The 22,701-nt window shown below is 37.4% G+C and overlaps 2 protein-coding genes across 2 annotated transcripts in view; one reads left to right on the plus strand and one right to left on the minus strand.

Moving 5' to 3' along the window:
• The window catches only part of mfsd3 (major facilitator superfamily domain containing 3), a 38,670-nt gene extending 20,014 nt beyond the window's left edge, over positions 1-18,656 (minus strand). Inside the window, exons 1-3 of the mRNA XM_038287255.1 lie at positions 18,519-18,656; positions 17,289-18,087; positions 3,677-3,824 (exon numbers count right to left, since the gene is read on the minus strand). Coding sequence (XP_038143183.1) covers positions 3,677-3,824; positions 17,289-17,982 — 842 coding nt within the window. The 5' untranslated portion in view covers positions 17,983-18,087; positions 18,519-18,656. The remainder of the gene's footprint in view (positions 1-3,676; positions 3,825-17,288; positions 18,088-18,518) is intronic.
• si:dkey-96l17.6 (kinesin-like protein KIN-14E) overlaps positions 18,629-22,701 on the plus strand; it is a 31,640-nt gene continuing 27,567 nt past the window's right edge. Inside the window, exons 1-3 of the mRNA XM_038287252.1 lie at positions 18,629-18,652; positions 21,389-21,491; positions 22,149-22,221. Coding sequence (XP_038143180.1) covers positions 21,480-21,491; positions 22,149-22,221 — 85 coding nt within the window. The 5' untranslated portion in view covers positions 18,629-18,652; positions 21,389-21,479. The remainder of the gene's footprint in view (positions 18,653-21,388; positions 21,492-22,148; positions 22,222-22,701) is intronic.

Raw genomic sequence — 22,701 nt, forward strand, 5'->3', positions numbered from 1 at the left:
GATAGATAGATAGATAGATAGATAGATAGATAGATAGATAGATAGATAGATAGATAGATGTACTTTATTTATCCCAAGCTGGGAAATTGCAGTGTAGCAGCAGCTTTACACATAGTGACAGTCACAACACAATAAGATAAGAAAAAGTAAAAATAACATAACATCCACACGTATTTACATTATAAGGGTGCATGAACAGTCCTGAGGTGCAGTGAACAGATTATAAATAAGTATTAAAATATGGAGTGCAGTACAGTACAGTGCTGGTTACTGTATGCTGAAACAAGAGTTTATTTTTTATTGTACAATGTGATGGCATATGGTAGGAAAGATTTCCTGTATCTGTCCCTTCGACAGCGGAGCTGGAGCAGCCTGTGAGAAAAGGTGCTTCGCTGTCTGACCACTGTGTGGTGGAGAGGGTGCTGATCAATGATGGATAAGAGTTTATTCAGCGTTCTCCTCTCCACCACAGTCTCAAAAGACTCCAGCCTGAGTCCAAGTACAGAACCAGCCCTCCTGATGATTTTATCAAGTCTGTTGGTGTCGCTGGCTCTAATGCTGCTGCCCCAACACACAGCAGCAAAGAAAATGGTGCTGGCAACAACAGACTGGTAAAAGATCTCCAACATCTTGCTGCACACATTGAAGGATCTCAGCTTCCTCAAGAAATAGAGTCTGCTCATCCCCTTCTTGTACACAGCCTCAGAGTTAGACCTCCAGTCCAGTCTATTGTCAATTATCACTCCCAAGTATCTATAGTCCTCCACCTCCTCCACCACCTCCCCCCTAATCCGTAGTGGCTGTGAAGACCTCTTCTCTCACCTGAAGTCAATCACCATCTCTCTGGTCTTGTTGACATTCAGCCTCAGGTGGTTCTGTTCGGACCACTCCACAAAGTTGTCCACCAGTGTCCTGTACTCCCCCTCCACTCCCTCTCTTATACACCCTACAACAGCTGAGTCATCAGAAAACTTCTGCAGGTGACATGACTCAGAATTGTACTGAAAGTCAGTGGTGTATACGGTGAAGAGGAAGGGAGAGAGCGCAGTTCCCTGTGGAGCCCCTGTATCACTGACCACCACATCAGACAGGACACTGCCCAGACGGACAAACTGTGGCCTGTCTGTCAAGTAGTCAGTAATCCAGGAGATCCTTGTGTCGTCGACACCCATCACCCGCAGCTTCTCACCCAGCAGCAGAGGCTGAATGGTGTTGAAAGCACTGGAGAAATCAAAGAAAGTGATCCTCACAGTGCCTCCTCCACCATGCAGATGCAAATGGGCTCGTTGCAGCAAGTAAATGACAGCATTGTCAACTCCTAAGTGGGACTGGTACTGGACAAACTGATTCAAGTCTAGTTTAATAGGAAGCTTAAATAAATCCTCATTTTCATTTTAAAACAGTCAGGTGTTGGTAATAGGCATAGAGGCTATTAAGAGGTTTCCATGCTTTTACAGCCTTAGAAGGATATAAGCATTTGGAAACCTGATAGCTGCATTCAGCTACATCTATATTGTCTCTGAGGGGTGTGTGTGATTTTTTTATGTGTGCATCTTAGTGTGCGTAAAGGTTTTTCTGTTCATGCTGTTCTCACACCACACGCCACATAGGGGGTCCCTGAGCTCTCAAACAAGGCAATGTTTACTTAAATTACCGTACACACCCAGAGTCAGAAAGGAACAAAAACACAGTCATACACATGCAAGCACGTTAGTACACAGAAAGTGAAGCAACTGCGACAAAGAAAAAGGGAAAGGGAAAATCTGCATGATGAATAAGACTAGAAAGAAAGTAACGATGATTATTACAATTTACATAACAACAGCAGACACATACTATATCATATAAAAACGTTTAGGCTTAGTTACTGAAATCTTAGTTTTCATCTGTACCTTAACTTTGATGTCATCACTACATCCTAAGAATGAACAAATACTGAACGCTACTAAAGTGTTAGTGTTAAACAAACAATAGGTTCAGATCAAGTTCAATTGTGGATGTATATCAAGGATCTAAACAAATAATTGACTTACAATTATTTGTCAATTAATGGTTTATTAGATTCAATTTTATTCAATTAGATTAATTGATAATGTCTACTTAGAAAGAATTGCTGTTCCTTTCTAAGGGGATTATCACTCGTGTTTGAAAGAGAAGCAATGCAGGAGAAGAGGCTTTGTGACTAGCCTATTTACTTTTATTTAGTTAATAAATGCTTTTAAATCTCTTCTGTTTTATCACTGGTCTGTGCCAGATATTTCCCGGAAACACTACTTCCAGGAAGTAATATTTTCTGCTTTTGATTTTTACATAAATCTAGTCTTTTTGAGTTCTAATTTTGCCTTTTGTTTTAACCTCATGCTTTATGAGGGCCGATGTTCTACAGTCAATTTAGTTTGTGGACTGTTGTAAATGAGGAGAACCATACTGCAATAAAGAGGAGATTTTTGAAATAATAATTGAACTTTATTGATCTCTCATTGGAGAAACTTACATCTGCATTTAACGCATCCCCTTGGGGAGTAGTGGGCGGCCATTGTGGGGCGCCCGGGGAGCAGTGTGGGTTTAAGGGTCTTTGCTCAGAGACCCAGACTCAAACTCAGAACCTCAGGATTCCAAGTTCTATGCCCTAACCACTAGGCCACCGCTCCCCAAGTCACTCTGAATTCACTAAAGTGTTGTAATCTTAACAAATGTAATATATTTAAATAACAAGGTTGCTTCTAACCGATCATTAGTTGCAAAATGAATTAATTTAGTCATGCTGGTAAAGTAGACAACAATCTGAAGAAAGAAAGCATGTTATTCCTTTTTTATTGGATCCATCACTTCTCATCTCTTCTGGTGGACATTTTTGTAGTATTCTCAACTCAACTTTATTTATAAATCTCTTTAAAACAATCACAGTTGCCACAAAGTGCTGTACATTGATACATCAGGTTAAGTTAAAATAAATTAAAACAAATAAAACCATATAAAAAAGAACAATAAAACAAACCACAAATGCAAAAACAGAGTCCCACATACCGTATTAAGAGTATTAATAAATTAAACTTTTTGGAAGCAGTAATGTCAGCTTTCAGTAATTCCAATGAACCCATCAGTTGGCTTGGGGTGATTTTAAAGAGTTTGCCTCAAAAGGAGAACCTTATAAGACCAATCAAGTCCCCTTCAGCTGCACGGAATGGAGAGAAAAGCTGCATGTGGCGGGTAAATCACACTTTAGCCTCTCCTCCCCTACTCAATGTTACAGATTTTCCAGAGCCTGACTCAGGAGGTCATCAAGGATACTGAAACCAATCTATGGGGTTAGTTTGTAAATATAAACAATCATAAACACTTTAGGTTATCCCCTACGTAGCGCTCATTTAGAGGTGCTGCGTGACGAAGCAGCATCGACTGTTCCCCTGTGCATAGAACATGTAACGGCGACGTATCCTGTTTTACATCGCTGTATATTTGAAATAATAGATGTTTCAAATACTTTTTTCATCTTTCTGTTTAATTCAGTAACCTAATAGGTTACTATTTTGTTATATTGTATAAACATATCTAGTTTAATATTGTGGGAGAAACATTTTTATAGTCAGTATTTAATACAGCTTTCACAAAATATTGTTAAAAATATAATTATTATGCTATACAAGAGTATGTTTTTCCTGCGGATGAAGCCTACCTGAACTGGGCGAGCAGAAGACCTCCCAGAGAGGACCCACAGATGGAGAAGCCCATGGCGACCACGCCGTTCCAGAAACCGAGCTCCCTGGCTGTCATGTGGTGATCCAGGAGAAAAAGAGGAAACATGGTGACGGCACCCTGCTCACCTGTAGAACAAGTTAGACAATAGTTCTGAATAAAGCTTCCTGCCGAGAACGTTGGGTTTTTCAGGTCAATAATTAGATAGTAGAAAATTTTCCTTCTCATTTAAAAAAGGAATATTTTTTATCCATAATAACAATTTGAAAAAAATAACAATTAGGAAGTTTCAGGAAACTGTTTAGCCAGCAAACCTGAATAACGTGGTTTTTCCTGAGATGACGGCTGCAGCTTGATGAGGCACATTAATGTGCGGCATACCTAGGCCTATTCCTGAAAAGTGTCAATAATAGATGCCTGACAAGAAAAAGAATACCCTCAGCCACTTAATCAAACAGGGGCCTAGCACTTTTCCTAAAGCTCAAAAGAGAAAACACAAAAAAAAAACACAGAAACTTCTACAGATGAAACAGACCTCACAAAGACCTTTCAGTCAAAATAAAAAGTTTCCGTCAGGCAGTACCACTTTCTTCTGTGTGGCGTTGAGTGTGGGGGTAATGTTCTACGGAACATTACAGTAAAATATTCAGTGGTGTCGACTACACAGCATTATTATATTAATGGAGACTGACTTCAGAAAGACAGTGGGACCAAGGAGCTGCATGAGTGACAGCTTGGTTCCCAGATTGCTGTCAAAGACGACGCAACACAACCAACGACTCACTCACTCAGTCAGCCAGGAGACAAACAAAAATAGAGAAAGAGAAGGAAAAAAGACAGATGAAACAGACTCTCAGTGATTGAGTGTGCAGCAGCAGAATTAGAGTGTCACCGCTATAACAATGGTGTGACAACCTTCCTGAAACCTGGGGAGGGAGCGTGGATTCTCTCTGTAGCAAACGCTCGTCTCTCACTTCTGTCACTCATGTGTTACTGCTGGCAGATTACACATGCTCAACATACAGACGGGACTGACTGTGCCATGAAAGTCTCTCATAAATGTTAAGTTACCCAATCAGACAGGACATTTGCCTTCAGACACACAAGTGTGTTTCCTTTTTTGTCGTGATAAAGTCAGAGACAAAAGAAAGTGAAGAACAGCAACCGCCGCAGGATCAAGAGGGTTTTTCTTATTGTTATGGGATCTGCTTGATTAATAGATTGGAGAATGTAGAGTAAGCAAATATAAATAAATAATGGGAATAAGAGACCAAATATATTATCAGTAGTGAGTTTAATCCCTAACAGAAAATTCAACTCAATTCAATTCAGTTTATTTATATACAACACGTCATCTCAAGGCACTTTACACCAGATCATACAGTCTAATGGATTCAAAGTTTTCTATCAAAGGAAAACCAGTTGATTGCATCGACTCATCAAGTCAAAAGCAATCCCTCACATGCTTGAAAAAAATGAAAATGATTAGAAAATAAGTTGAACAAAGATTCATGTTGATAGCTAATGACTTCAGTAGTATTTGAAGTATGAATAAAAAGAAAATATTTACCGCTTTCAGCTTAGATTGAACAATCTTTACCATAACTTCCCCATTTATTAGAAATATAGTTTCAAATAAACTCTTTCTACTATTATGCTGCAAAACTAAACAGTGAAGACACCATGCAAAGCGCTACCATATCTAACATTATTCACTGTTGCTGAGGATATAAGACCCAAAGTGAGCCATTTTTGGTTTCAGCGATGTAAACAGAGATGATTAGAGAAGAAGAAAAAAGAAAAACTGAGTCTAGAGTCATACTGAGTCTTACTTAGGCTTAAAGAGAATGACAAAGATCAAGATTTACTAGAAATAACAGAAAAGCGTAATATTTTAACCCTATAATGCCAAGTGTATCGTATTTGATACATACGGTTTCTGAAATGTTTTGCGTGACACCTTTTGCATAATTTAATGGTAAAAACTTTGCTCAAAATCCTATTGTACACAATCAGATATACCTGATAACAGCCAGTAGAAGACTGCACAAAAATTAATCTTGACTTATCGCATGGTAATAAATTATTAATATCAAAAATGTCTGTTTTTTCTTTTTAAATATTTTGTTAAAAAGGCAAATAAGGAATTCAAACCAAAAAAGTAATTTTCTGTTTTGTTTTATTCTTGGATCAGGCTTTAAAGGATTAAAGCAAAAACGCTCAGTTTTGTCTTTTGAGCTTCAACAACCGTCTGTCAACAAACATACTGAATTTGAAAATGCCGTACCAAGGGCTAATTTAAAGAGTAAAAGCTAAATAATGCTATTAGTCCATGGTAATTTAGACCGGAGGTGTTCAACAGGGGGTCCACAACCCCTAGGGGGTCCACAGAAGTACTGTATGGGGGTCGTGAAAGTTTTGGTTTATTAGACTTTTTTTTTTTATATCCCCACCTGCAATTTTTTCCCACTAATTGAAATGTCTTTAAATACACATTAACACTGTAGTAAACAGATAAATGGAGGCAGAAGATGTCTTTCAGTCATCATTGCACACATTCAGCGACACACAGGAGCTCTTTCAAGCTGGACACCGTTTCATTCACAACACCTGTCCCATTAACGAGGAATCATAATCAGAAATACTTTAATAATCCCAGAGTGAAATTACTTTCGTTACATTACTCCATATGTAATAGAGTGACTATAGGACCAGTTTTATATAACACAATTTCATACCATACATATAATTAGGGGGTCCCCTGCTCCATCTATCCATCAGGTTGGGGGTCCTTGGCCTGGAAAACGTTGAAGACCCCTGATTTAGATAATATTTTATGATGTTGGACTGTTTAGCTCCAAACTCCAGTTTTTTACAACATTATCTTCACCCAATTATGTCTTTGCAAAGGCAGCAGTTGTTTAATAAGAAGCCAAATCCAACCGGGCAGAGAATCTGTTTTTATAAATATCCTCAGAGCAACAACTATCCCAAAAATCAAATGATATCGTAAACGATAAAGGAAGGGGAGGAAAACAAATAAAAAAGGGCAACTGTGAAAGAAAAGAAGTTGTAAATTAATATCAACAACAATAGGTCAACTAGGAAAATAATACTTATGGGAAGGAAAAAACAAGGAACACACAGTCATGAAGAGGAAAACATGAACAAAACATGATGCAAGAGTAAGGACAACAGTCAGCGATGAAGATCGCTGCAGACAGACTAGCGGGAGCAGGGGGGGGGGCAGCTGAACAGAGACATTGTTAGGAGGTTAGTGAAGAGGAAACAGAGGAGGGATGGCAGGCTCAAAGAAAACTGTGTTTACAGACAGCACAGACAGACAAAACTATTTACCGTTAAGAGGGAGACAACCATTAGGAAGGGGGTGTTTTGTTTATCCTGGTTATTTAAAAGCTTTGTGATGGTAAAAAAAAATTGTAAGGACAGAGATTAGCTAAAGAGCAATTTATTTAATCATTTTGCAACAAGAACTTAGAAAAATCATTTCAAGTTGCATTTCTAGTCAAATAGCAAATCCATGCCTGGATTCAGAACAGGAAGACCATTATTTCCAAACGCAGCCATAAAGATAAAACCTTTGTTTCCCAGATGGGAAATTAATCATCCACAGGTGGCACCTCTAGCAGTACATCACCAAAAAGTCCAAGAATTCATCTAATCTAGGGCTCAAACAATCGAATATTGAAAAAAATCATCAACTAATTTAGTAATCGATGAATCCTTAACTGAAGTACAGAGACTATAAAACATGCCTTTAGCTGAAAGAGCAACCCAATTAGAGCAGTAATAATTATACCAAGATCGTAAAAAAAAAAAATTGCATTTAAGATAACAAAAATGTATTTCAATATGCTTTATCAAGAACTCCTCAAGAGGAAAAATTTCAGTTTCACCTGGTTTAATCTATTAAAAGGTCTTCTTCAAGGAACCTTTGGCTGTCGAATTATTAATCGATGAATCAAAAAAATAATCTACAGATTTTATGCAAAATAATCGTTAGTTGCAGCCCTAATCTAATCCAAAACATTAAGACACCATAAACCAAATCTTTTCAAAAAGTAAAGAATATTTTCTACAAAGCTTTATAATGTTTATTTTTGTCACTATTTCCTTTGCAAAGGCTTCATCATAATCATCAGATTGCACATTACAAAGGTCCAACTAAAATAAAACTTCAAACCTTAAATTACATTGTATGAATGTCCTGCTTAGGCAGTTTACTAAAATCTGACTTTAGAAATAACATTTTGCCTCTTTACTAAAAAACTATCTGGAAATCTAAATCCTAATAGAAGTGATTTAAAAGGAACACATTGAATAAATCTTATGCAGATACATTTAGCTTTGAGGCAGTGTGTAACTCTGTGTATATATATATATATATATATATATATATATATATATATATATATATATATATATATGTGTGCAAAGGGGTTCTAGTTATCCTAAGGCGTGCACTGGGGAAATAAAAAGTTTGTGATGGTGGTGTGAGGTCAACGAGTACAGAAGAGTGTGGATCTGACCTTCCTGTGGCAGCTTGAACAAAAGAGCTGGCAGAGCAGGAGAGATCACAGAGGACACATGGTCATACTGGGAAAAACATCGCTTACAGCCAATTACAGGGTAAACAAAGACGACTTCATACATTGAACATGTATAAGGAAAACACACTGTGCACGTATACAAAGAAAGATCCACAAGGATACACCTGCACAGTTTCGTTCCTCAGGTTCACAGGGGACAGTAAAAAAAATAACTGCATGTATGAAATTTCACAATATCTGATGCATATTAGTCATTTTTCCCACACTTGGACACAAGAAGTTCTCCATGACACTTAGAACAAACCAGAACATGAAGTAAGAGTGGGTAAATCACCCCTCTATGCAAAACAAGACTTTTATCTGACCTTCCTTATTTTTTTCAACTAAACAAACAAAGAATCATAGGGAATTTTTTATTCTATCATACTGTTAATAAACAAGCCATATTTTTTTCAATTAATACTCACTGATAAGTTCAAGTACTTATGTTTCATAATTTAACCAACTATTTATGGAATACATCAAATCAAGGAGGGATTTTTAACCACTGTTGAATTTTTTAATCCTTGTATATCTTGTGTCTCTGCCCAGAATGTTGTAAATATGAACCTACATCAACACACCTGATGCAGATGATTGGATTACACCCCCTGCATGTCAAGAATGAAAGCTAAACCCCTTCAATAGCGGATCTACCTGAACCAGGTTTCTGGAGAAGCAAAACATGAAGGGTGGTGGGTCCAGAGGACCTCGATCAGTATGTCCAGCTTAAAGAGTGATAAACTAGGGCTGGGCGATATAGAAAAAAAGCTTATCGATAAAAAAAAAAAATGCATATTGATCGATATCGATAATTATTGAAAAGATTTGAAACCATATTTTATGTGCAGCTCTGCCTGGACTTTTTATAATATTGCTAAATGATTTCATTGTAATAAAAAACACAAACACAGACTTCGAATTAAATCTTTATTTAACCAACTTTTTTAACCATAACAGAATTGTTTTAAAGAAAAATAACTTAAGAGACCTGGGTTATGTTATTAAATACTGACAAGGAATAAACTAAAGTGACCAGAAAAGTGACCAAAATAAATACAACAAATAAATAAATCAAAAAAAGGCACTTTGTACAACTGTCAGGTCCAAGATGACTCCCAAATATCTCAGTTTGACAGGGTACAGAGTCACAAGGCATGCTCAAAGATCAAATCCAGGTTACAATATAATCAAAATTTTTTTTTTTTAATTGCAATTTTCTAATCAAATCTATCTCCTTCCAACCATTTAGGTGGCAGTAATAGCATTAAACTTGTTTGTGCAAATTTTACAGTAAAGTCCTGTAACACTGGAATCTGGACAAGCCGGCTTTCAAGTTCAGGAAAAAGCTGAAACCCTGGAGTCAAAGGATTGATTAGTCCAAAGGATTGTTGCAATAAAATTGCAATCGCAGTATTGGTTGGAAATAATCAAAATATTGATTTTTGGCAAAACTGTTCAGCCCTACTGGCGAGGAAACTTTTCCATCAGAGTCTCTTAAAAAGTGGATGGACAAACCAAAGCCCTCTACTTTAAGGACTAACAAAGTTTATGCTGACTCACGTTGCATTTACACCTAACACGTTTTGAGCATCAGGGACATCTGGTTTACATGAATAGTCTAGTGTGGACGCAGATCAAGTTTATTGTGTATCTTAAAGCATTTCAGGCATTGAGCACGGCGCCTTGTGAGATTTTAAGCACTAATTAACCCTAAGCACCGCCAAAGCATCTGATATTGGAAAAATCTTGACTTTTTTGACTCGGCGCAATGTGTTAACTAATCAAAGATGCTGATTTTAAACTATAAGGCAGGTCTGCGTCTGCCTATGGCTTTTAAACTATTGTTTTTAAAGTATAGGCATAGGCAGATATGACTGTATATTAAGCAGGCCAGTCCAATAGTTCATAACATGCCTTCATTGCAGTTTAGCCACGGTAAATAATTACACTGCGTTATACCTGAAGACATTTAAAGTGATCATGTCAATTAATAAGACTAAATGTGTTTACATCTATTGCCGTTCTGCTCGCTGCCTTACTCGAGGCACCATGTGGCGGATGTTTATTTATTCATCTCCTTCCCTAGTCTTCACTCCAATACCCTGTTACTTTACTTCTCTATTATATATCTTAAAATGTAGGGTCCTCTATCAAATCAAAATACTTCAGATGTTCAGTTTATATTAGAACTTTATATATATATATATTCTGTGAACTGAAAGATTGTGAGCAGAACTCAATTCTCATTAATTTGTTATTGCATCAATCATTTTTATACTCATGTTAAATATGTAGTGTGTACTATTAGATAAAAAAAAATATCAAATTAAATTTTAATATGTTTGAGTTGAGTCATATTTTCCATATATTTGGCCAATACTGGAACACCTTAAGGTTATTACCTAACCTGCAGTCCGCATGGTGTATTAAATGACATGTTAATGGTCATTTTAAGAACACTGATGTCCTTGATTGTGGGAGTTTTTGATAATAATTGTTAATAACGCACTCTCTATGCTTAATGTCACAGTGTGGTTAACTAGAATTAAATGTAATCTGAAATACATTTTGAGAAGTCAATTGGAAGCTATAGGAGCAGTTTTTTAAGCTAGCTGGGCTTAAAAGGCTGGCACTACAATCAGTCAACCAACCACAAACTTTTTAACTTTAAGTAACTCAAAAGATTTAGAAGCATAAGTTATTTTGTAATTGGTCACAAGAAATGTTTAAAGTTACCTAAGCAGCAACATAGAACTTATTCAAAATAAAACTAAAATCTAAACATTTTAATTTACTATAATTACATTCTTTTAGCACCTCCTTACTTTAAAATGTTGACCTGAATCTTTTTTTAGTTACCTTTCGAGATCATACAATTCAAAACTTGTCAAGTTCAAATCAAGTTTCAACTTCGTTGAAAAAAAAAAAACAAAAAAAAACTGTTTGTATTTCAACTTCTCAACACCTCCGGATCTTACAACAAAGCGATGGAAAAAAACTGTCTGGTTATTTTATCACCCCAATAAGTAAAAGTTTAAAAAATAAGACTCTTATTAAAGCCAACCGATTGCTAGATTGAACAAATTCAAACCTGGAACCAAAATTCATGACTGTCTATTTTGCATACTTTTTACAAATTTTACAAAAACTGTTTAATCAAGACAGACTTTTACTTAATCGACTTCTTTAAAATTAACCTTTTTCAGTGAGAAGGTTGCTGTACGCTAGTTTACCATAGATAATGCACAATACTAACATCATTGAATGCAAAATAGAGTTTACATTGCCATAGATGAGTAATGATAGTTCAGTTGGTGTTATGTGCGTCAGGCACATTAATTATTTATTTATTTTTCCTTCTAGTGTTGCATAGACCTTAGTACAGAGAAGTTCAAACCCCATCGACATCCTCCTTTCTCTGCAAATCTCACAATTCTAAACTTCCACCATAAAACGGGCGAATCCAAACGAAGCCCCGCATGGCCAGCTCGGTTCCGCTGCACTGTAGTCGAACAAAATCCCGGACGATTCTGAAATTCCCCCCAGGAGTAAGAGTAGGACAAGTAGGACATAACAGGGACAAAGAGGACGTCTGGTCACCCTACCATATCAACAATTTGATGTTTCAGTGAGTTAGTGCTTGTTGCTATGATGCGTCTTTGCTCAGCAGCTTCGCTCAGCGCACAGCTCATCTAAATATTCATGATCATACCATAAATGGAAGAAAACCTGCCGTTTCATTCTAGGACTTTTAACCAGGCTGCATTAGGGCTCATAGAACAGCAAATATGCTATTTTCAGCCAAAACACTGTTACACATCCTCTTCAGAGACCTTAAGGACCAGCACCAAATTCCCCATATAATCATTCTATGACCCCCTTTAATACCAACACCTCAGAAGGTTAAACGCATAACATCTCAATGATGGGTCTGCACAAGATTAGAAAAATAATAGAAAGTCATGCAGTGGCAGATATGGTAAATATTGCCGTGATGATACCTTGGTAATATATACCATCTTTCTCTGTCCTCTATATCTTATCTTTAAAACTACTCCCTGACCTTTGACACTTTAACCAATATAATCTGTGTCTGGCCAGTATAACGATTTGCTACCAACAGTCTGTATAAGTGGCTAAAAATTATAAGTGCATGTAAAATGCAAGTTCATAAAACTTGAAATGCACATTCCTACAATCATTACACATTAAACAGTTGCAATATTAAAATTGCACACACTGGTTATTGCAATATGTGTCAGCATTTAATTTAACCAATGTATAACTTCAGTAAGTGGAGGAGCCACAGGCAGTATATTTGATTTTACTGGAGTTCAACCAAGATGCAAAAAAATACAAAGGTGAAATTTAGACCTTGTTGATAGAGAATTTCATGCTTTAGATTGGTTATGCTTGAATTCATATTAAAACCCCTGAAGAAACCAAAGAATTCCTTAAAATTTAAAGACAAATTTTGACTCGTTTTAAAGTGATTGCAGAGCTTTCCTGACCCAACTGTTGCTGCATTAATTTTCACTTACTGAAATAAGGCTACTTCACTTTTCTGTCACTTGACAGAAAGACTTTCCAGCTGTGAATGACAAGCTTATTCAAAGTGAATATAATGGTAAAGGACTTGAAACATGTGCTACTTTTCTGCATGTGAATGCCATAATATTGGTAAACCGCAATATCTTTAAATAAGTTTGTAATACTTCGAGGGTCTTAAACCTCTCCACGCCTTATCGTAGGTGATCTTATATAACTCAACTATGTTTTGAGAAAACAGGACTATTATTTGGGGAGTATATATATTGCAACTTGAGGCCTGTATTGTTTGCCTTTTTCCTGGCTCATTTCCCATTTCTACTTGCCCCCACCCCAGTCTATTAGGCTACCCAGACAGTTCACCCATCATGCTGGTGGCCTCAGATGGCACAAGGGTCACCATTTAGACACGAGGCTGCAAATGATTGGCCACAGAGTTGGAAGCAGAGCAAATCCAGAGTTCATTAGCGCTAGATGGGGGAGAGGGGTATTTGTGCCTGTATATGTCTGTTATTATGGAAGGCGTCTGTTCATGCAGACAGATTACCGGTCTCGCACAAAAATACCCCTTAAACGCAAACAGTACTGTCTCTCATTGGCAAATATGCTGCACTTTCAAACTTAATATAAAACATCTGCCTATCCATCTATATATTCATCTCTCTTCATTGAAATTCATAATAAGTAAAAAGGGAATTTCTTTAAAGTGATGAGTGTTCAGAATCAATGAACTATGCTGGCAATGATGAGAGTGATAGCTGTTGTAATCTTGTAGCGTATTGTGCACCTTCATGTGTGAGCTCATGGATCAGAGAGAGTTGTGTGCAGGGGGCTGCTCCTAGACAGATTAGGGGGTCCAGCCAGTCCTCATATTTTGTCTAGTGGTGTTGTCTGTGGGGTATTATCCGATTACTGAGCCACCCTCCACACTCGGGAGGGGGGGGGAACGCACAGTTTTAAAATAAAACAAAGCTGTATACATTCATGGCTATACACAGGCAAGGGCTATGCAAATGTGCGGAGAGCATTATATTCTTACCACCCACCATCATACATACATGTAAACAAACACCATCAAGCTACATCGTCTCTTCCATTTCAGTTTATTAACACCACAGACACAAAGACACACTAATCCTTATATAATCCCCTTCTGCTACCAAAAACCAAACTCTGGTCATATTTTACTCTCGCTACCAAACCCTTAAGCTTAACTTCAATAGGACAACTTTAGACTTCTATCTTTTGCCAACCTGTTATCAAATGAAAAGGAACTTGGATTGTTTTTTTTATAACTAACGTTCTATTAGAGTCTGGCCATAAAAAGATTGTAGCGATTAATTGAATTTGCTGTTTGTGAAGATTTAGTATTCAAAAATATTGATATCTTTTTCTGAATGTACTCCTCGGCTACTATATTTCAGAGCAACATCAATTCCTCACTTTTTATTTTAAGATGTGTACCCAACCTGATAAACATATTAGTTGATACTACGAGCAGTGTGTTAGATTTTCATCGTTTACAAGAGCAGGGTCGCCTAAATTGCTTTAAGAGAAGGACTAAGAGTTCAGTTTTAATTGCACCTTAAATTTAGGACCGCTACCAACCAAATGAAATGAATAAAAGCAGCTGTTTAAAAGAATATTTTGTCAATTGTAATTTGTTTTCATGAAAATAAAGGGTGTCAAACAAAAAGAAAAAAGATTTGGTATGCAAGAAACAAACAAACAGAGCCTTAATTTATTCTGAAACACCAAATTCCACTTTCTATCATCATTCTAAGTATTAGAAAGTTAAAGTTTTGAAAAAAAAAATCTACTTAATCAGACCAAAGTCTGTACTCCCTAGCATTCACACTATAGCTCCTCTAGCAGATAAAAAAACAGCTTTTTAGTTAAATATGTTTCTGTACTCCTACTCATTTATTTTCCATCCTTCACCTTTTCTTGTAGCCTTCTGAAACATTTGAGCATAGACATAAAACCTTGAACTTTAAATTATTTTATTCACAAATGTTTTATACACATCTGATAAAAGGATTATTACACATTTTTCATGTCAGTTTTTTTAGATATGTATATCTAACCTGTCCTATAATTCCAGATTTATTGTTCAAATTTTGAAACCACTTCTAAAATTAAAACAAGTTACTCAGATTTTACAAAGGAAATCTGCAAAAACAATGAAAGGATGAACAAGTGGATATACAGATAGTGTTGTTTTATGTAACAGATAGCTGAGGAACTGATGAATAAACAGACTGATGATAAGATGGAAACAGACCGTTCAGTAGATGTATGGATAGTAGGGATGGAACGGTTTATGAAAACCGTCCGTTCGGTTTGACTGTCTTGGTTCGATTCGCGTGTGTTTCGTTCGGTTCATGCGCTGCTCCTTTTTCTCATAGGCGGAGCGTTTACACTCCAGAGCAGAAGGTGGCGGTACTGTGACCAAAGCCAACCGCCAGTAGTAAACAAGAAGAAGAAGCGAAGCAGCGTAGCCGGGTGTAGCAGAAAAAAGATCAGTTGTTGTGGAGAATTGTGTGGGTATGGCGAGTGGGAAAGAATAGGAGTTGGAAGACGCACCAGCAGCACTTTATAGGTCTGCTGTATGGGACTGCTTTGCATTTAGAGTGACCTACGATGACAGCGGAAAGAAAGTTGTGGATAAAAGTGCAAAAGTGTGCAAGCATTGTGCAACACGTTTTGTTTATGCTAACAGCAACATGACCAACATGTCAGGCTAACAATCAACATATACCGAACCGAAAACCGTGAACCGAACCATGGATTTTGTGAACCGTTCCACCCCAATGGATAAATGATAAACAGATGAACGTATGTCTTATTTCTATATAAATATGTGTAATGTAATGTGATGGGAACAACTGGCTTTCAGAAATTCAGACATCTGTCATAAAGACAAGACAATGAAACATAAAAAGTATAAATATTTTCCACATTGTAGTTACTTTTCCCTGTACTGATACAGAAGTGGAAAATACTTAACTTACTGAATACTTACTTACTACATTAGTGTGTATAAAAATGTACTTGCCAGAAATGCAAAGCTCAGTTTTGGTTGATTCACAGCTGTCATGACACGTCTGATATAATCTACTATGTTTAACATTAAAACAGTAGTTTAGACAAACTTTTTATTACAAACAAAACTTCAGGTAAGAAGTTTTCAAGGCACTGCCACGCTGAGAGATATTTTATTGTATAGTATTAAAACAGGTTTTGTATTTTACAGTTTAAAAAAAAAATATATATATATATATTCATTGTCACAGAAAGACTGATCTAAGTACATACTGTTTACCATGTTAAATTAGACCTCAATGTTTTAGGGTTTGAAAAATGAACAAAAAGTTCCACCTAAGACACAGTTCAGAGATGTTACTTCCATCAATTAAGATGTTGAAAGAGTCTTAAAAATAATTAAAAAAAAAAGAGCCTGGATATGTTAATAGTTTTTTGCCAGTTCACAAATACCAGATGCTTTCAAACCAGGTTTGCTTGTTTTTTTTGAGAGTAGGCTGACAGGAAAGGGAGTATACGAGACGGGGAGAGACATGTGGCAATGGACCACAGGACTGATTCGAACCCAGGTTGGCCGCGTTAAGCACTAAGGCCTCCATACATGTGAAGTGCGCACTAACCACTGCTCCACCTGCAAGCCCCAGGATAGCTGTGGTAAATTACAATTATTTTCTCTAGCATTATTGTTTTAAGAGTATTTTCTAACTCAGCAAATGGATTTGTGCTTTAAGATTGAAAATGTTTTGCATATGTATACTGATTATGTAAAGATGGTGTTAAGATTTTCCTCCAAGTCCAGCTCCAGCTTTTTTTTTTTATGTCATTAAACTATCACAAGTACAGAGTAATGAAATGAAGTCTCTGCATTTGGAAAGTGGGCAGCCGCGTGGGGTTAAGGGTCTTTTGCTCAGGGACCCAGAGTGGCAATCTGTGGGAGTGGGGCTTGAACTCGGAACCTCTGGATTCTGGAATGCCCTAACCACTTGGCCACCACTCCCCTAATAAGTACCATTAATAATATAAAAGGCGAAATACTGATCATTTTGGGATGTTTTTTCATAGCAAGTTTAAATGCTGAGCCATGATGCATACTTGCACCATATATATTTGTCTCGCAATGCTCTGAACTTCCATATCAATGCATTTTTTCCACCATGTGTTTTTTGTTCTCCCACACTGTTTACATTTGATCACTGCTGCACTTGATGAAATAAGCTACTGTTCATTAACTGTCTGAAAGCTATACAAAACAATTTTGTTTTGTATAGACTGTGTAAACAAAATGACAATGAAAGTTGTCTAAATCACTCAATAAAAAAAGTAATTGATATATAACAGTGTAATTGTTTAATAGGTTAAAAGTGTTTGCATCATCGTTAGACTTACCTAGTTTGTATGTAAGGACATACAGGATTGTCCAAGGTGTACCAGGTACTGCCATCAGCTTTCTCCATACCCTCCATGGCCTCACAGCCTCCGCTCCCTGCCCAACCCTCCTGCTGCCATCTGCCTGTTTCACATTCTCATCGTCCAGCACAGGGGCCCCCCACACAAACAGAGCTACGCCTGCATACACAAATGTCAGCAGCATAAACATCCAGCTCCATCCAGCTACATCAATCACAGCAAGGAGCCCCCCACCAGCAAACACTGATCCAGCTTTATATCCCACAACCTGGGCTGTATTGCCCAGTCCAAGCTCCCCGCGTCCTTTCAACAACCCAACAGCAGCCCCGTCTACAGCAATGTCTTGTACTGAGGCGAAGGTGTTCATGGCAAGCAGAGTTCCAGCCACTCCCCAGATGTGTGCTTCTGGAGCCAGGGCAGCACTGGAGAGGCATGTCAGTGCAAGCCCAGACACTGTCCCCACCAGCCAGCGACGCTTGGTGCCCACACGGTCAACTAAAGGGGCCCAGAGTACCTTAAGCACCCAGGGAAAGTAGAGGATTTTGGTGAAACCAATGCGTGTAAGAGAGTGTCCAGCTCCACGCAGGTATACAGGAAGCAGAGAGGACTGGAGACCATAGGGGATGCCCTGGACAAAGTACAACAAGCCCAAGAAGACTAGTTTGTCATTCATGTTGCACTTCCAATAGTGATACTGGGGTGGAGAAGACACTGCACTGGTCCATGGGTAGGTATTTACATTAAATGGTGGGTTTCAAGTGAACTTCAACTGTTTGTCCTGCAATATGAGAAACAAAGATGGAAAGGTCAAGGTTAGTGAAGGTGATCTCTGTGGGATGTATTAGGTGGCAGCCTTATAAGGCTAGCTGCATATTGCTGTTTTATTGCTTCTCTGCGCAGCTCAGTTACAGACAGTAACGTTATCCCGGCTTACGTAAAATAAAACACTCCTTTTATCATCTATTTAAACATGTATTTTAATTATCTTTTGGATATAATCACAACCTATGTAGAAAGAAATTCACACACAGACCACTGGCAAAACTGACAGCTAATACTTGGTTAGCTAGCGGGCTAGCTCGGCATCTGCTTCACACATGACTTTAAAACACGTTTATATTACGTGTCAGCATTATTTAAGGTGTTGGAACTAAAAAAGATGATAACGAGAAGCTCTGAAGCTGAAACAAAAGGTATTTTTACACGTACAGAGAGGAACGTTGGGTCTTGTAGCTTTAGCTAAACGCTGAGGGTCCTCCGCTTGTTTACAGTGCTGGGCTCGAGCTGAGAGGGTTGCCAGGTGCTAGATCCACAACGGCCATCCCCCTTTTACGGTTAACCAGCCGGTGTTATGCCCAAAAGTGCATGCCTGCCGAAATATGCATCCCCAGTCGCGGGAGCGCGCCTCGCTCTGTTGAACTGCATATCGACGAGGAAAACGGATTAAAATATGTTCAATGGAGCTTAGGTTCTTATATTAATGATATAAAAACGTTTAAAAATACCTCTCGTGGGAAAAAAGTTGTGGTTATTTGGCAGATTAATTTACAAAAGTATGGATTTTTTGAACAACATTAAATCCAAAGATTTTGACCATGGTACGGCTGATTTATTTGTTGTGGTCTCTTGCTATTTACACACAACACTAAACCGTGATAGCCGAAGTGAGTTTTGAGTTTGCAAAGCTTTTTCTTAAGTGGAAAATCAAACGCGCACCTACAAAGCACAGCGTTCACAGACCAGTGAGATGCGTTCGCTGCGCGTCATTCAGCTATGGTGCATTCAGGAGCATTAGAACATTTTAAACTTACAAGAATGAGGCATAAAACAGAACTGTATTTTTACTGAACTGTATTGTATTTTTTTTTTTTTTGTTTGTTTATGCACATCTGCTAGCTTTTTATTCTAAAAAATCTATAATATTACAGCAGCAATTTATCAATGTTTTTCAAAATCCTGTTTAAAAGCTCCAAATGGGGCTTCAGATAGTATGAAGCAACAATTGCACTGTCATTGTTTTACAGGGCAGTATTTGCATTTGCTGATCCTTGTACTTAATTACTGATGAATATACAGGAATACAGATGTACAAGTGTCAACTCCTCTGAGATAGCAGGGGATGGAATTTTTGGCAAGGACCTGCCAAAAAATGCATCCCCCTTGTTTTTAACTTAAAGATTGTCCCACACACATGAAATTCACACTGGTAGCTCAGCACACATGTGGAAGCAGGTAGAAATTGAAACATCAGCTACAAATCTATATTTCTGGAAAAAAGCAGGGGATGCAATTTTTGGTAAAGACCTGCCAAAAAATGCATCCCCCTTGTTTTTAACCTAAGGACCTGCCAAAAAATGCATCCCCCTTGTTTTTAACTTAAACATTGTCCCACACACATGAAATTCACACTGGTAGCTCAGCACACATGTGGAAGCAGGTAGAAATTGAAACATCAGCTACAAATCTATATTTCTGGAAAAAAGCAGGGGATGCAATTTTTGGCAAAGACCTGACAAAAAATGCATCCCGCTTGTTTTTAACCTAAGGACCTGCCAAAAAATGCATCCCCCTTGTTTTTAACTTAAAGATTGTCCCACACACATGAAATTCACACTGGTAGCTCAGCACACACGTGGAAGCAGGTAGAAATTGAAACATCAGCTACAAATCTATATTTCTGGATAAAAGCAGGGGATGCAATTTTTGGCAAGGACCAGCCAAAAAATGCATCCCCCTTGTTTTTAACTTAAAGATTGTCACACACACATGAATTTCACACTGGTAGCTCAGCACACATGTGGAAGCAGGTAGAAATTGAAACATTAGCTACAAATCTATATTTCTGGAAAAAAGCAGGGGATGCCATTTTTGGCAGGTCCTTAGGTTAAAAACAAGGGGGATGCATTTTTTGCTGGTCTTTGCCAAAAATTGCATCCCCTGTTTTTTTCCAGAAATATAGATTTGTAGCTGATGTTTCAATTTCTTCCTGCTTCCACATGTGTGCTGAGCTACCAGTGTGAATTTCATGTGTGTGGGACAATTTTTAAGTTAAAAACAAGGGGGATGCATTTTTTGGCAGGTCCTTAGGTTAAAAACAAGGGGGATGCATTTTTTGGCAGGTCTTTGCCAAATATTGCATCCCCTGCTTTTTTCCAGAAATATACACTTGTAGCTGATGTGACAAATTCTACCTGCTTCCACATGTGTGCTGAGCTACCAGTGTGAATTTCATGTGTGTGGGACAATTTTTAAGTTAAAAACAAGGGGGATGCATTTTTTGGCAGGTCCTTGCCAAAAATTCCATCCCCTGCTATCTCAGAGGAGTTGACACTTGTACATCTGTATTCCTGTATATTCATCAGTAATTAAGTACAAGGATCAGCAAATGCAAATACTGCCCTGTAAAACAATGACAGTGCAATTGTTGCTTCATATGATCTGAAGCCCCATTTGGAGCTTTTAAACAGGATTTTGAAAAACTTTGATAAATTGCTGCTGTAATATTATAGATTTTTTAGAATAAAAAGCTAGCAGATGTGCATAAACAAACAAAAAAAAAAAAAATACAATACAGTTCAGTAAAAATACAGTTCTGTTTTATGCCTCATTCTTGTAAGTTTAAAATGTTCCAATGCTCCTGAATGCACCATAGCTGAATGACGCGCAGCGAACGCATCTCACTGGTCTGTGAACGCTGTGCTTTGTAGGTGCGCGTTTGATTTTCCACTTAAGAGAAAGCTTTGCAAACTCAAAACTCACTTCGGCTATCACGGTTTAGTGTTGTGTGTAAATAGCAAGAGACCACAACAAATAAATCAGCCGTACCATGGTCAAAATCTTTGGATTTAATGTTGTTCAAAAAAATCCGTACTTTTGTAAATTAATCTGCGAAATAACCACAAGTTTTTTTTCCCACGAGAGGTATTTTTAAACGTTTTTATATCGTTAATATAAGAACCTAAGCTCCATTGAACATATTTTAATCCGTTTTCCTCGTCGATATGCAGTTCAACAGAGCGAGGCGCGCTCCCGCGACTGGGGATGCATATTTCGGCAGGCATGCACTTTTGGGCATAACACCGGACAGGCTTTATTTCTTCTTCTCTGAGGTTTCAACGCAGCCGGTGTTATCAAAATTACAATACCGCCATCTAGTTGACTTAGGCCGTTATGAAGGAAACGGTAAGTGGTTTTCAAAATGTTATCCTTGTTTGCCAAAGTTACTAACATCATTTTTTTTTTTTTTTGCTTTGAAATTACAATGTATTGCTTTGCCTAATATTCCTGCCCTAAAATGCAATTAAATGTATATATTTATGCTTTTTGATAACCAGTGGCAGGTCTAGTCCATCTTCACTATGAGCGGTCAGGTTGGGGCCAATATGTTTTCATGGGGGCACAGAAAAAAGATTAAACAAAAAACAGGACAACATTTTATAATTTAATTAAAATATATTAATAGAGCCACAGAACCAAACAGCCACTTGCAGCTCTACACTGAATAAGGTGAAACTTTAATAAAATTACATGCTGTTCCAGTTGACATTTTATTTTGTTTTTTGAAAATGTTAATTTTATTTACCTAAAATTAAAAAATGAATAATCCCTTATAATGGGGAAAATCAAAATAAAACAATGAGCTGCTAAACAATCATCTACTAAAAACTCAAATAAAGCTAATCTTCGGAATAATTCAAGAATTTAACATATTTTGTCTTATTTTAAATTAAAATTACTGTTTTTGTTTATCAAATAAGGAAATTAGGAAAATTAAACTTTAAAAAATATGATAAATTCAATAGCTAATTTTATTACAGGCTTTATTTCTTCTTCTCTGAGGTTTCAACGCAGCCGGTGTTATCAAAATTACAATACCGCCATCTAGTGGACTTAGGCCGTTATGAAGGAAACGGTAAGTGGTTTTCAAAATGTTATCCTTGTTTGCCAAAGTTACTAACATCATTTATTTTTTTTTGCTTTGAAATTACAATGTATTGCTTTGCCTGCCCTAAAATGCAATTAAATATATATATGCTTTTTGATAACCAGTGGCAGGTCTAGTCTATCTTCACTAGGATATGACAATATGATAAATCCACGGTTCGGTTCGGTTCCTGGTTTCGTGGTCACGGTTTTCGGCGCGGTTCGGTATATGTTTATTGTTACACCGAAACAATAAACATATACAATGAAATTAATGAAAAAATCCGCTCCCGTCCGCTCCCGTCCTTGTAGATCGTAGAGGGCATGCGCGAGATGATTAAATTCAAAGCAGCAAAACATGCGGAAATGATCCATGGTTTCCGCAAATCATTAAAAGTAATTGCAATTCATTAAATTTTTTGAATGTGTACAAAACAACAAAATGGCGCCGGCTGGGTCGTTTTCAGCT

Source organism: Cyprinodon tularosa, unplaced genomic scaffold (assembly GCF_016077235.1).
Source record: "Cyprinodon tularosa strain WSP-4 unplaced genomic scaffold, ASM1607723v1 ctg238, whole genome shotgun sequence".
Lineage (NCBI taxonomy): Eukaryota > Metazoa > Chordata > Actinopteri > Cyprinodontiformes > Cyprinodontidae > Cyprinodon > Cyprinodon tularosa.